At 44.3% G+C, this 14010-nt stretch overlaps 1 protein-coding gene across 5 annotated transcripts in view; it reads left to right on the top strand.

The window, feature by feature from the left end:
- The window catches only part of EP300 (E1A binding protein p300), a 174819-nt gene that overhangs the window by 121362 nt on the left and 39447 nt on the right, over window positions 1-14010 (top strand). For 3 of the 5 annotated variants that reach the window (XM_044984360.1, XM_044984354.1, XM_044984346.1), the window contains exons 29-30: window positions 3074-3235; window positions 3710-3991. In XM_044984360.1, coding sequence (XP_044840295.1) covers window positions 3074-3235; window positions 3710-3991 — 444 coding nt within the window. Of the gene's footprint in view, window positions 1-3073; window positions 3236-3709; window positions 3992-5726; window positions 9080-14010 lie in introns of those variants that run through there. The other 2 variants (XM_044984339.1, XM_044984333.1) reach the window with 1 other exon arrangement.

Genomic DNA, 14010 nt, shown 5'->3' with positions numbered 1-14010 from the left:
AAATCAAGACCAAGTATATACATATTACTGGTCTGGCCTTTATTCTGCTTGCATATTATAAATGGGATCAAGTCATGATCACTTATACCTAAGCTACCATTATTTTTTAGTTCTGTGATGACTTCCTTTTTTTCTGTTAAGATGAGGTCTAATAAATCTCCCATGTTGGCTTGTAACACTTGACTTTGGAAATTGCCATCTATAATGTTTAGAAATTCCAAGGATGTTTTTAGTACTGGCAGCATAAGACCTCCAGCATATGTCACTCAAATTGAAGTCCCCCATGATCACACAGGTTTTTTTCCGCCTACAGATCATAGAGAGGTACATAAGGAGGCAGTCATCCTGTTCCCTAGTGTATTTTGGTGATCTGTAGAAGACACCAACTGATACCCCACTTGTGTTTTATCTGTTAGGATATTGATGTATGAGCATTCAAGGTCACTTTTGTCCGAGTTATGAGTGACTCGGAAACAGGTAATGCCATTTTCAACATAGGGTGCCCCTCCCTCTCCCCTTTTGCCCACTCAGTCCTTCCTGAATAGATTATAACCATTCATTTAACATTCCAGTCATGTGAATTTCTGTGGTTATGTAGTCTTTCAATCTCTAACAAAGTTGAGTCAAAGATCAATTGGGGGGAGGTGATCAGGGTTTTAGTTTGACAAGCTAATATCCATCCAAGATATTTAAGGATTCTGGATCCTTGTTTGGGGTTGGGTTTTTTTGTTGGTTAGGTTTTTTTTAAGAAATGACTCTTCATCAGTTTTATAAATTTTATTTAAGCTATTAAAACTAAGTTGCAATTAGCCATACTAAATGAAACTAAGGATAAAGCAAAAAGATCAATCAAGGCTAAATCAACAAATTAGTAGATTTGAATTAAATGATCAAATTAGTCAGCTCATCAGATTAATTCAACAAATAATTAGTCCTTATAAATTCAAAGACGGGAACTAAGGAGGTGGCTGTCAGTTCAGTTACAAACACCAACTAAGAATTTTCCAAGGTTAGTCAGTCTGAACTTGGAGCTGGTTAAATATTTGGTACTGAAAACAAACTGTATAATTTCTAAACCACAACCAAACAAAAGCTTCCTCTTTAGATTTCAGTTCTCAATCCTCCCCTCCACCTCCTCCAAAAAAAAAAGCAACTAAAATACAGGTCTCTACAGAATACTTTGATAAGCAGAAGTCTGACAACCCTGATGTAGCAGTTTACATATCCTAGTTTACAGCTGACAATTTTAAGTTGCTTAGGATTCAGAAGACAGAAGTTGCTTTAATGAGTATTTTTGAGACTTTGTTGTAGGGTTACTTAAGCCTGTGGAACTTACTTTCTGGCAGCTTCCCAGGGTCGACTTTACTGATGCTCATATATACAACCACATTTTTACACCCTAAAATTAAAGCATGAAAAAGGCTGGGATGTCGCCCAGCTAATAAAAGTAAAAGACAAATAGAAAAAGGGAAAAGATACTTAAGATAATAGAGGGCTTACGTAGTATTCTAGGCTCTTTAGAAATAGGTACGGGACCTGCAGTCGAGCCAGACAGCGATGTTGCTGACAGTGCTGCTTGCTAGTAGACTTTTTCATGTGGAGGTAGACTGGCCAAAGCCTGGCATAGCCTATTTGTTTATGTTGTGACAGCCTCCCTCAGAGGTGATCAGTCTTGGGATTCTAGAACTTTAGTCTTTCCTCAGTGGCTTGCTGATCCAAAAGGCAAGACTTCTCAGTCTTACCCTTAATTCTTATGGTATTCCTATGCCGCCTTGCAGCACCTTCCTCCAAGGTCTTTGGACAAAGCGGATGAGAGTCTTACCTTGAAGCCATGAAGCTTGATCTGATTGTGTTTGAGTTAGGTCATCTTTTTAGCTAGTATTGGGGGGTGGAAGGGAAGAGAATCTTGCTGAAACCAGCAATTTTTTTTAAGTATTCGTATTCAGAGTATTCTGAGACCACCAAAAATATCAAATACACTTGTAAGGAAGCTGACATGGCCTTGTCCAGGTGAAAGGGTCTTGAGATGGCATTATGCTAGCGGTTTATGAAAAGTTCAGTACAGAATAAGTGTGAACATTTTAGGATCAGATGTCACCATTCTTCTTGCAAACAAGACAATTTAGTAATCTTTATTTAGGAATTGGAGATTATATCAAATAGCTTCTTTTTGGAAATGTTCATCTTGACAGAAAGTTACTTTAAAGCTTATCTGAATAAAACCCACTGAAGAAATAAAGTTTAAGGTCTGTATTCCCATAACCTATTTCTCACACAAAGTACATAAAAAACATCTACAGAAGGGACTAGAAGGCATGACAACTCATTAGTGAGCAGTGATCACACTAGACTAGAAGCTACCATTATCCTTACATACACATGTTAATCAAGATCAAAGTGGGAGTAAAACCCGTTTCTTGGACATAAAGGCACAACTTGCCTCCTTTGGAGGCAATCTAGAGAGATGAGTTAAACTGGAATAAATGGTTAGGGAGGCTGTGTTGGTGGGAAGATAACAGAAATGAGAAAGATTTATAAAGTCACATAGACTGTCTACTCCTTCCCCAAGTCTCTGGACAGTGCACTCTCATTCCTTATGTGTTCTTCAGTGACTTCTCCAGGTTTAAATGTATCAAGGTTGTCTGTTGCATCATGTGGAGATGATTCCACAATCTAAGAGAGCTCACTGTTAGAGAACCTTTTTCTGATTGCCAGTCTTTGAATTTTATCCCTTTTCTCTGTTTTACCCCTTCAGTCCAACCTAAACAAATATCTCTCTTGGGTGTTTACACTCTTCAAATACTTTTTAGATGGTTATATTGCCACTCTGGCATCTTTGGAATGACTCTGATCAAATTAATTCAGACTTCTAGGACAGTTGGTAAGAACATTTTCCTAGCTTCATAGTAAATTATTGTGAAAGCTTTTCTTAGTTCTCCAATGACTGGAGGTGCTAGCTTAATAAAGTGCTTTAAATTTTGATACTGATTTACTGTCTTTTTAAATAATTGTCAGAGGCACCTAAATGCCTCTTATTATTCTACAAATTCAAAGTTATTGGCTTCTCTGGCAGGTGAGTAAGGGAGACAGCAAAAATGCCAAAAAGAAGAATAATAAGAAGACAAGTAAAAACAAGAGCAGCTTGAGTCGTGGCAATAAGAAGAAGCCTGGCATGCCCAATGTCTCCAACGATCTCTCCCAGAAGCTGTATGCCACTATGGAGAAGCACAAAGAGGTAAAAGCCGTTGGATTGAGAAGTATCTACTCTGTTTGAGCGGCCAAGTGCACAAACATTTAATATAGAATTTAGCAAGCGAGTATGTATTTGTAGATGGAATCCCCATCTAGACTCTTTCCTATCAAGGCTATGGGAATAAATACAGATCACACCTGTGCTATGTAGAGAGCTTTAATAAGTAAAAGTCTTCGCTGTGCCAGATTGGACCATTGGTCCATTTAGTTCAGTGGTCAGTATTTGCATCAGAGGAAGGTGTGTGTGTGGCGGGGGGGGATCCATAGTGCACTTGGTGAATGATGTTGTGTTGTATGTGCAGAAGTGGAAATTCCTTCATGACCCATGCAAGTAGTCAGCTTGCTGTGAAACCACCCCACCCATCACAGCATGCTAACATCAGTAGCCATGGAATGGCATTTACTGTGTAGTTAAGGTTGGTCAATGGCTGATTTTAACTTCTGCTTTACTTTTCAGGTCTTCTTTGTGATCCGTCTCATCGCTGGCCCTGCGGCGAACTCCCTGCCTCCCATTGTTGAGCCTGACCCACTCATTCCATGTGACTTGATGGACGGGCGTGATGCCTTCCTCACCCTTGCTAGAGACAAACACCTGGAGTTCTCCTCACTACGAAGAGCTCAGTGGTCAACTATGTGCATGCTGGTGGAGCTGCATACCCAGAGCCAGGACCGCTTTGTTTACACCTGCAATGAATGCAAGCATCATGTAGAGACCAGATGGCACTGCACTGTCTGCGAGGTATGCCTGATAAGATATTTTTTCCCCACTAGCTCTGGGCACCAAGGTTACCTGAAGTCACTTTACCTGAAGTCACTTCTAAACCTACATTCATAGCAATGTCTGTCCAGTCTACATTGTAGCAGTTTGGAATGGGAGGTGTTAAGTGTGCTATCCTGAGTGAAAAGTAGCTGTGCTGCTGTATGCCCCCAAAGGTCATAATCACCTTAACCATGCCTGTTTCATTTAAATCTTCACTCCTCCACCAGTAAATTAACTGTGCCCTAAATTCAGTTCTGAGAAACTGCAAATAAAATTTGACTTTCTGCTCCCACATACACCTAAGTAAACAAATTCTGGGTTCTCCAGTTAGTGAATTCTGGGAGTTTTCTTTTCTTCACTAATTTTAGGAATACCAGATCCCCTACCATTTGGCAGGACTTCTGCCTTCCTCAGAATTTCAAAGCCCCCCCAGCCTCCCATCTGTTCTCCATGTGGCCCCTCTGCTCTGTGCTCCCCTTCCTCACTGGGAAAAGCAATCTGCTCCTCCCTCTCCCCTTCTTAAAGAAGTGGCACTATTGTGCTCCACTCCTCTTTTGAAGAAGAGCAAGCAGATGAATGGCTACTCTGTTCCCTGAGGTCCTCCTTCCCTCCAGGGGAAGGAGTCAGTGGTCCCCTGATCCCACTTGGTCAGGTGAAATTTCTACTGGCTTAGGGCAAACAGGTTTTCCAAGCCCTGGCTGTTGGTCTGTATAAATGTCAGATACAGTTTTGCCCACACACTTTTCACTGTTAGTTGTTTGGACTTCTGCCAATACCTGGGCACAGAGGACATTATAAATTACCTGAAAGGAAAATATAAAATTATTAGTGATACTTTTCAGATGATCCAAAGACTGGGAGAGTGGTAAATAATGGCCAGCACAGGTCACTGGTCATAGGGGACTGTATCTTGGGAAGCAGTCACACTGAAAAAGACTTGGGCGTCGTGGTGGATAATCACCTGAACATCAGCTCCCAGTGTAACGCTGTGGTCAAAAGAGCTAGTGTGATCCTTGGATGTATAAATGGGAATATCAGGTAGAGGGAGTTTTATTCTCTTTGGCACTGGTGGGGCTGCTGGACTATTCAGTTCTACCATCTACAATTCAAGAAGGATAGTGATATATTGGAGAGGGTTCAGAGAAGAGCCACAAGAATGAATAAAAGATTGTTAAGCTCAATAGACTGAGCTGCTTGTAAGCATGTTTTCCAAAGAGATGTTTAAAGGTTGACTTGATCAATCTAGAGCTACCTATGAGGAGAACAGAAATATGATGAGGACCCTTCATATTTTTGCCTGCTAGACTGATGAGATCCAGTGCCTTGGAAGTTAAAGCTAGAAAAATCTGCACTAGAAATAAGATGCCAATTTAAGTGACAGTAATTAGCCATTGGAACAGTTTGGCATAGGTTGTGATTAGATTCTCCATCACTGGAAACTTTGAAATCAAGACTGGATATTTTCCTAAAATCAGTGGTCTAGTTAAATAGACATTGATCCAGGGAAGTCCTATGGCCTGTGTTACACAAGAGGTCAGACTAGATGATCACAATGGTCCCTTCTGGCTTTATAATCAACAAAAAGGCCAATTTTTCTCCCTCCCCCCAACCGCAGTCCATATCCCTTGTTAGTAACATGACCCCATTTGTATATTTATTGTGCCAGGTTATGTAGGCAGCTGTTTAATTTTCCAAATGTTTGGTCTCTTTCCAGGATTACGACCTGTGCATCACCTGTTATAACACTAAAAACCACGACCACAAGATGGAGAAATTGGGCCTTGGCCTAGACGATGAAAGCAACAACCAGCAAACTGCAACCACCCAGAGCCCTGGTGACTCTCGCCGCCTGAGCATCCAGCGCTGCATCCAGTCCCTTGTCCATGCCTGCCAGTGTCGTAACGCCAACTGTTCACTGCCGTCCTGTCAGAAGATGAAGCGAGTTGTCCAACATACCAAAGGCTGCAAGCGCAAGACCAACGGAGGGTGCCCTATTTGCAAGCAACTCATTGCTCTTTGCTGCTACCATGCAAAGCATTGCCAGGAGAACAAGTGCCCGGTGCCCTTTTGCCTCAACATTAAACACAAGCTTCGCCAACAGCAACTTCAGCACCGTCTGCAGCAGGCGCAGATGCTCCGAAGGAGGATGGCGAGCATGCAGAGGACCGGTGTGGTAGGTCAGCAGCAAGGATTGCCTTCACCAACCCCAGCCACACCAACAACTCCAACAGGCCAGCAGCCCCCAACACCACAGACCCCACAACCCCAGCCACCACCTCAGCCTGCCTCGCAACCCCAACCTGCACCTCCCAATACTATGCCGCCCTACACCATGCCGAGAACTCAGCCCCCTGGTGCTGTGTCCCAGGGCAAAGCAGGTGGCCAGATAACTCCTCCAACTCCACCTCAGACTGCTCAGCCACCAGTCCAGGGTCCTCCTCCAGCTGCAGTAGAAATGGCCATGCAGATCCAGCGGGCAGCAGAGACTCAACGTCAGATGGCACAAGTTCAGATTTTCCAAAGGCCAATTCAGCACCAGATGCCCCAACTGAATCCGATGCCACCAATGGGGATGAACCCTCCCCAGATGGCCAGAGGGCCTGGCGGTCACATAGATCAAGGCATGGGGCCAGCGGGAATCCAGCAGCAGCCACCATGGGCCCAGAGTGGGTTACCCCAACCACAGCAGCTCCAGCCAGGAATGCAGAGACCATCCATGATGTCAGTAGCCCAGCCAGGGCAGCCTATGAACATGGCACCTCAGCCAGGAATGGGCCAGGTTCCTGGTGCGCCTCAGCCAAAACCAGCATCTCTGCCCCAGGCAGCCTTACAAAACTTACTGCGGACTCTCAGGTCTCCCAGCTCCCCAATGCAGCAGCAGCAGGTGCTTAACATCCTCCACTCCAACCCTCAGCTACTGGCTGCTTTCATCAAGCAGAGGGCTGCCAAGTACGCAGTGTCTCAGAATCCACAAGGTATGCCAGGGCAGCCTGGAATGCCACAGGGTCAGCCAGGGCTTCAACCACAGCCAGCCATGCAAGGGCAGCAAGGAGGGGTGCACCCGAACCCAGCCATGCAAAATATGAACCCCATGCAAGCCGGGGTCCAAAGGCCCAGCATGCCCCAACAGACGCAGCAGCAGCCACCTCAGCAGGCCATGGGTGGGATGAATCCTCAGGCACAGCCGATGAACATGAATCACTCTGGGATGTCTCCGCAATTTCGGGAACTTTTAATGAGACGGCAGCAGATGATGGAGCAGCAGCGCCATCAGCAGCAGCAGCAGCAAGGCGCCAGTCCGGGGTTGGGGCCCGGGATGGCCAACCATAATCAGTTTCAGCAGCCCCAGGGTGTCGGTTATGCTCAGCAGCAGCAGCAGCAGCAACAGCAAAGGATGCAGCATCATATGCAGCAGATGCAGCAAGGAACTATGGGACAAATGAGCCAGCTTCCACAGGCAATGAATGCAGAGACAGGAGGAGCCAGTTTGCAGCAGGTTTTCCAGCAGAGGCTACTTCAGCAGCAAATGGGATCCCCAGCTCAGCCCAACCCTATGAGCCCCCAACAGCACATGCTCCCTAGTCAGGCCCAGTCCCCACACTTACAGGGCCAGCAGATCCCTTCATCGCTCACCAATCAAGTGCGTTCTCCACAGCCTGTACCCTCACCACGACCCCAGTCCCAGCCCCCCCATTCCAGCCCTTCCCCTCGGATGCAACCTCAGCCTTCTCCACACCATGTCTCTCCGCAGACCAGCTCCCCACATCCAGGACTGGTAGCCGCCCAGGCTAACCCCATGGATCAGGGGCACTTTGCCAGCCCGGACCAGAGTGCAATGCTTTCTCAGCTTGCTGGCAATCCAGGCATGGCAGGCCTCCATGGTACAAGCGCCACGGAACTGGGGCTCAGCTCCGATAACTCAGACTTGAATTCAAACCTTTCACAGAGTACACTAGACATACACTAGACACATTGTAGCATTTTGGGAGCAAAAAAAACTTATTTTCTCAAGACTTTTTGTACTGAAGACAAATTTTTTTGAATCTTTCTTAGCTAAAACAACATTTTTCCCTGGAACACATCCGAACTCTGCAGCAGTAGTTTGTGGTTTTAAAAACAAGAAACCAACAAAATGAACCTGAGGGACAATAGAATACAAAGAATATATTTTTGTTATGGCTGGAATCATAACCAGTCCTTTTTCTTGTTTTTCCTCGCATGCGTGCGTTGGGAGGTGGAGGGGGGAAAGGGTGGTCTTTTGGCTGCTGACCAAATTGGCCCCCTTCTCATGCCTCCAATAGGTTTTATTTTTTTTTAAATTAATGAAAATATGTAATATTGATAGTTATTATTTACTGAGGCAGATGGTTAACATTTTCCCTATTCTGGTTTTTCCTCACATCACTGCAAAAAACCCACAGGAGAACATTTCCTAAAACCGGAGGACAAAAGGGGTTAATGTTGCTTTAAAAATACATTACATATATATAAATATATATTAAAAATAAATACCAGTTTTTTCCTCTTTGGTTGGAAAGATGTCAATTCTTTGAAAAAATGTAAAAATAAAATAACCCACCCCTCCTGAAGTCTACTTTTGTCCTCCAAGAATTTTCTATACAAGAGTCTGAGCTTAAAAAAACTTCAAGTATTAAAATAATTTGTACATGTAGAGAAGACAACATTTTTGCAAATACACAGGGGCAGCTGCCAAATGGATGTAGTATATATATTGTGGTTTCTGTTTTCTTGAAAGATTTTTTTTGTTATTTTTACATCTAACAAAGGAAAAAAAATAAAAAAGAGGGTAAGAAACAATTCCGAGAGGATGATTTTAACCTGAGAAAAGTCCCTGGGGTTTCTTCTTTATGCTTGCTTTCTCTCTCCCCTTTCCCCACCCTCTTCCACTTTCTGTAAAACTTGAAAATAGAAAGCAAAAAACCCTCAAATGTTGTAAATCATGCAATTAAAGTTGATTACTTATAAATATGAACTTTCGATCACTGTATAGACTGTTAAAATTGATTTCTTATTACCTATTGTTAAATAAACTGTGTGAGACAGACAGCCTGCTTTTTACTGCTTCCCTTCTCCTCTCTCTCACCTATGGTGCTTGTTTTTAAAATGGTGAGGACAGCAGAGTATATGCTGCTTAAACTTTTGGTCAGAAGTTGGAGAATTATTTAATGTATTTTTGCCATTTTATTTAAAAAGCAAACTTACAATCTGGGGTTGTTTATAATTAGCATTAGAAATGCACATTTTGGTAAGACTCTGTAATTGCATCTGCTCACTCTGTAATTTACCAAAAAACAAGGCATGGTCCCCGTGCCTTACACAACTGCCATGCCAGCCCGCTGGGCTCCAGTCAGTGTGTTTGACTGGGTTAGCATCTTAAGTTCCAAAGGCCGCTCCTTAATATGAAACCCAAACTTCTGCTTGGGTGATACTAAACTGGAAGACCACATTCCTTCTGGAGTACCCTGTAGAGCTTTTTGTGCCAACCTTGTGACTATGTCTACACTTGGAGCTGGGTGTGTGATTCTTGGCTTGCATAGATGTACCCACAGTGGCTCTGCTCAAGCTAGTGCACTTAAAATAGCAGTGTACCAGGGTAGCACAGGCTGCCCAAGTACATAAATAGCCAGGGGATCCTGGTGGGGACGTCTTCAGGGCGGCTAGTTTGAACTGACACCTCTTCTATCCTGGCTGTGCTATTTTTAGCATGCTAGCTTGAGTACAACTATGTGAGTTGGGCATTGCAAACTCAGCTCCAAGTGTAGATGTAGCCTATGGGTCAAACTGGAGGAATAAGGTGTTGTGGGTATTGATTTGTGAGAGACTGAAAGAATGAACATTGTTTGCCACAAGCTATAGGAAGGCAGGGGAATAAGATAGCTACTTGGAAATATTTGAAAGGTCTAAATACCAAAAAGGAAGAGAAATCTAGTGTAGAAATGACTGGTTTCAGAGGGGTAGCTGTGTTAGTCTGTATCAGCAAAAACAAGTACTTGTGGCACCTTTAGAGACTAACAAATTTATTGGAGCATAAGCTTTCGTGGGCTAAAACCCACTTCATCAGATGCATGGAGTGGAAAATACAGTAGGAATATATATATATATACAGAGTACATGAAAAGATGGACTTTTCATGTACACTGTGTGTGTGTGTGTGTGTGTATATCTTCCTACTGTATTTTCTACTCCATGCATCTGATGAAGTGGGTTTTAGCCCACGAAAGCTTATGCCCCAATAAATCTGTTAGTCTCTAAGGTGCCATAAGAACTCCTCAGTGTAGAAATGAATATAACTTGGGCTAAAAGACAAAAATACACCTACTAGGTAGAGACTACTGAAAGCTGGTGGGGAGCCCTCATTAGGGTCCATGGAAAGCACTCCAGTGAGAAGCTTGGGATTCTTTCAAGTATTGTTAATACAGATCACCACTCCTGACCTGTATCTACACACTCCACACCAAGCCAGAATTCTCCAGCCCATTAATGCAGGCTTTCTGTTGTGCCATGGAAAGGTGCAGGGCAGATTGGAAGGAACTAAGGATGCATACACATACAGCAGAACTCCTCCTCAGCCTCTAACCAAAAAGTCCAGTTTGCTTCCCTCTCCAGCTACGCCTAGTTCCACTGTAAATAGATAAACACTGAGTGTTGATTTGTATTTCTTTGCTAGGGATTTTGGTTCCAGGAACTATTTTTCCTTATACCAACCTTCTTCCAAGGATGGAGGCTCTGGCAAAAGTTTAAAGAATGCCCCTTTTCTAACCTTAGATTTCCAATCTGTCCCGCAGGCCCAGTGCCTTTAGAGGCTTGAGTGAAGCCTGTTTGCTTAACTAGTACTAAATTCCCCCTAAATTTACACCCTGAGTAGGCAATGATCAGCCTCTAATCTCATCCATGCTGAGGGAGGAGGCCCCAAAAGTTTCAGGGTGGGTTTGGAGTTGTGACCAGCTTTGGGTCTCCTTCAAAATCCCAGCCTCAGGTTGTCAACGGTCATGCATCTATAAGGTTTGGTGTCTGCCCCAGAGTGTAACCAGCTCCTTGGGGGCTGAAGGGGTAGCTCCCCAGGATCCAAACAGTTCCACGGGGAAAGGCCCATAGCCTCCATGACTCTGAAACAGCCTTTGGGGGCTACGGATCCATATTTTTCTGTGTGGCTTCCTGCACCAACCCCAGCCGAGCTAGACTTCTGTGAGAGGCTTGTTCTTTACCCCTGGAGGGAGCAGTGCTTTGATAGATATTTGCAGCAACATCAAGCCATCCCCTGGCATACTGCATCTGAAAGCCCAAAGGTCAGCATCAAGAAGCAAAGGTTAAGATAGAGTTCAGACACGAGCATCAGGGGTCCCTGAGTCATGCTGCTCTAGGAACCATCTCTGCTTCCTTTCTCTCCCTGTTTTTGTCCCCATCCCAGGGGAGAGCACAGCCATGTGGTGCCTTTCCTCTCCAGCATGGGGCCAGTTTGCCTACAGGGGAAGTGGGGAGAATGTTGGTGGCTAGGTGTCAATGTCCTGGCCATTGGGGTTTCCTTTGTTCTGCATCCTCCGTTCACAGGTGTAGCCTTTATTCAGTTTAATGGCGCTTGTCTCCAGACCGACTATTACAAGATTCCAATACCTGCCCTTCCCTTTGCACTTAGTTCATAGCACTATAAAGCCCAGAGAGAAATTGAGGTGCACAGAGAGATTAAAAAAAATTACCAAAATTCTCACATTCATTGGTCACCAAGTGTGGCTGTAGCCACAGGGGACTTGGCTTTACTGCCATGCAGAATCGCATCTGCCTCCCTCTTTCCTGGATTCTAACCCACACGAAGGTTACACTTTGCTAAGTTAGTACAGGAGGTCTGGCAGATACTGCTAGAGAATTGGAAACCGTGATTAGGAAAATCCTGTGTAGCAGCAAGAGGAAAGTTTTCTATTTGGGCAGCACAGATAGAAGAAATAGACCATCTATCTGTGTCAGCACCTGTCCTGGGCACTATGAACTGTAGGTCAATAGGGCTGTTCAGTAACTTCCCTTAAAGTTAATCTCTCAGGGACTGGCATATTGTATTCCAGGGGAAGAAGTTTCAGTTTGTCCATGCTCTCCTTACAGCATTTGAAAGGGGCCATTTAACATCCCACCTCTGTTTTCCCAATGCCCTTAACAGGCTTCTCCCTCATCCTAGGCAAACTGCTGCTGTCTATTTCAGTCTCCAGGAGAATGTTCTGTCCCTGGCTCTGAAGCCTGCATTCTTTGTGGCAGCGCTGGTCAGGAGGGTCCCAGAGCTCCAGGCTGTAGTGACTAGCCCTGCTCAGGGAGTGCTTCTCAAAGATGAAGTGGTGCTGCAGCCTCCTGCTGAAAGTGGCCTCAGACTTCAAGCTGAGTAAGACCAATGCACTGTGGGGTTGGTCAGGCTGTCAAGGCTAAGATGCTGGAGGTGCCCTTTTAGCTACTAACCTAATGGGACAAAGTCCTTCATTAAATCTTTCAGGTAATTCTTGGGTTAGTCATGGGTGGAAATATCTCAGGAGAGAGGGTCTGTATGGGCCATCTACAGGAGCTGTCCTGTATTACTTCTGACAAACTCCCTGCTATTCATCAGTTGCTGTGAAGAACAGGGGGAGAGGTCTGTTGGAATTACTTAGAGGTATCATCTCAATCCGCTTCATCAGCTCCTGAACTTTACTGTTTGATTGCTGAGAAAGGGTGGGGAGAATTTTTCCTCTTTCACCTGCTGCTTTTTGCTTCCTGAACCTGGGATTGCTGTAGTTTCATTAAAGTGAAATGTGTTTGGTGGGGTTACCTGCCTTCGCACACATGGCTCTTCTTTTGGGGTTGCTCTGGTATGACCACAACCAGCATATCAGCAGTAACTGCAGGAACACATCCATCCTAGTGCTGCGCCTTTGAGCACTCAAGGACGTACTGAAGTGGCCTGATCTTCAGACGTGCTGTTCACCAGCATCCTATACATCTGAAAACCTTGGCCCCAGTGTATTGTCCTCCCTGCTTTCTATTTGTTCCAAATGAGTTGAGTTACACATTTCATTAGTTTAGAGCTAAAGCTGTTTGTCAATAAGCCATCTCCCCTGTAATGTCTGAAACTATCTTGATGTATATGTCATTAGGAATCCATTTAATGTGATCTTCGGGACCATTATTTTTTTAAATTCCGCTAACATGCCTCAGTGCTAATCTGTAGTCACCTGTGTTGACTGCATGCCCTAAACTAACCCTAGTCAGAGTATATACACACACAGTAACACAATAACATGGTTACTTCTCTGCCAAGTGTGAACCTCTGCTGTGTAAGTCAGACTCTTCTCGGAGGATGCATTTGCAAGTGACTGTGCTTCACTACTCACTTTGCTATTCATCCATTGTTGTGAGCTGGAATAACAGCCGGAGATGCAGTCAGGCACCCATGAGGTGCAGTGGGGTATCTTGCACACTGACTGCTCTCACTGAACTTGGTTTTGTTCAGAGTCAATATTATATGAATGTTAACAATCAGTTTAAAGAAACAGGTCTTAGCTGAATTCAGAGTTATAAGGCTCTTCTATCACTGCCTTTTAATTTTGGCCATGTAAACGTGATATAGCATTTTCAGTTTAGGGGGGGGGTGTTGTAGGGGTAGTGATACCTGGCCTTGTCAAATACCAAAATAAGGGTTTTAAAATGCATGCAACTCCCCTTACAGAAGGTGAATGTGTTTGTTTCCCATATAATGTATAGGTGGGAGGGCCCTTTACACATGGTCAAGAAGCCCTTTGCAAAAAACGTTTGCATCTTCTCTCTGCATCTTTCAGCTTCATAGATTTTTTTTTAAGGCCACAAGGGACCACATTGTTCATCTAGTCTAACCTCCTGTATATCACAACTTATAGGATTTCACCCAGGAGTTCCTGTATCCCACCCAATAACTGCTCTTTGAGGTAGAGAAGAGAGAGAGAGAGCACACGCGCCAGTCTGGATTTAAAGTTGTGCAGTTTAGCACT

This window comes from Mauremys mutica, chromosome 1, assembly GCF_020497125.1.
Source record: "Mauremys mutica isolate MM-2020 ecotype Southern chromosome 1, ASM2049712v1, whole genome shotgun sequence".
Classification (NCBI taxonomy): Eukaryota; Metazoa; Chordata; order Testudines; family Geoemydidae; genus Mauremys; species Mauremys mutica.
Note: the sequence above shows the minus strand (reverse complement) of the source record. Positions and strands in the feature narration are given on the sequence as shown.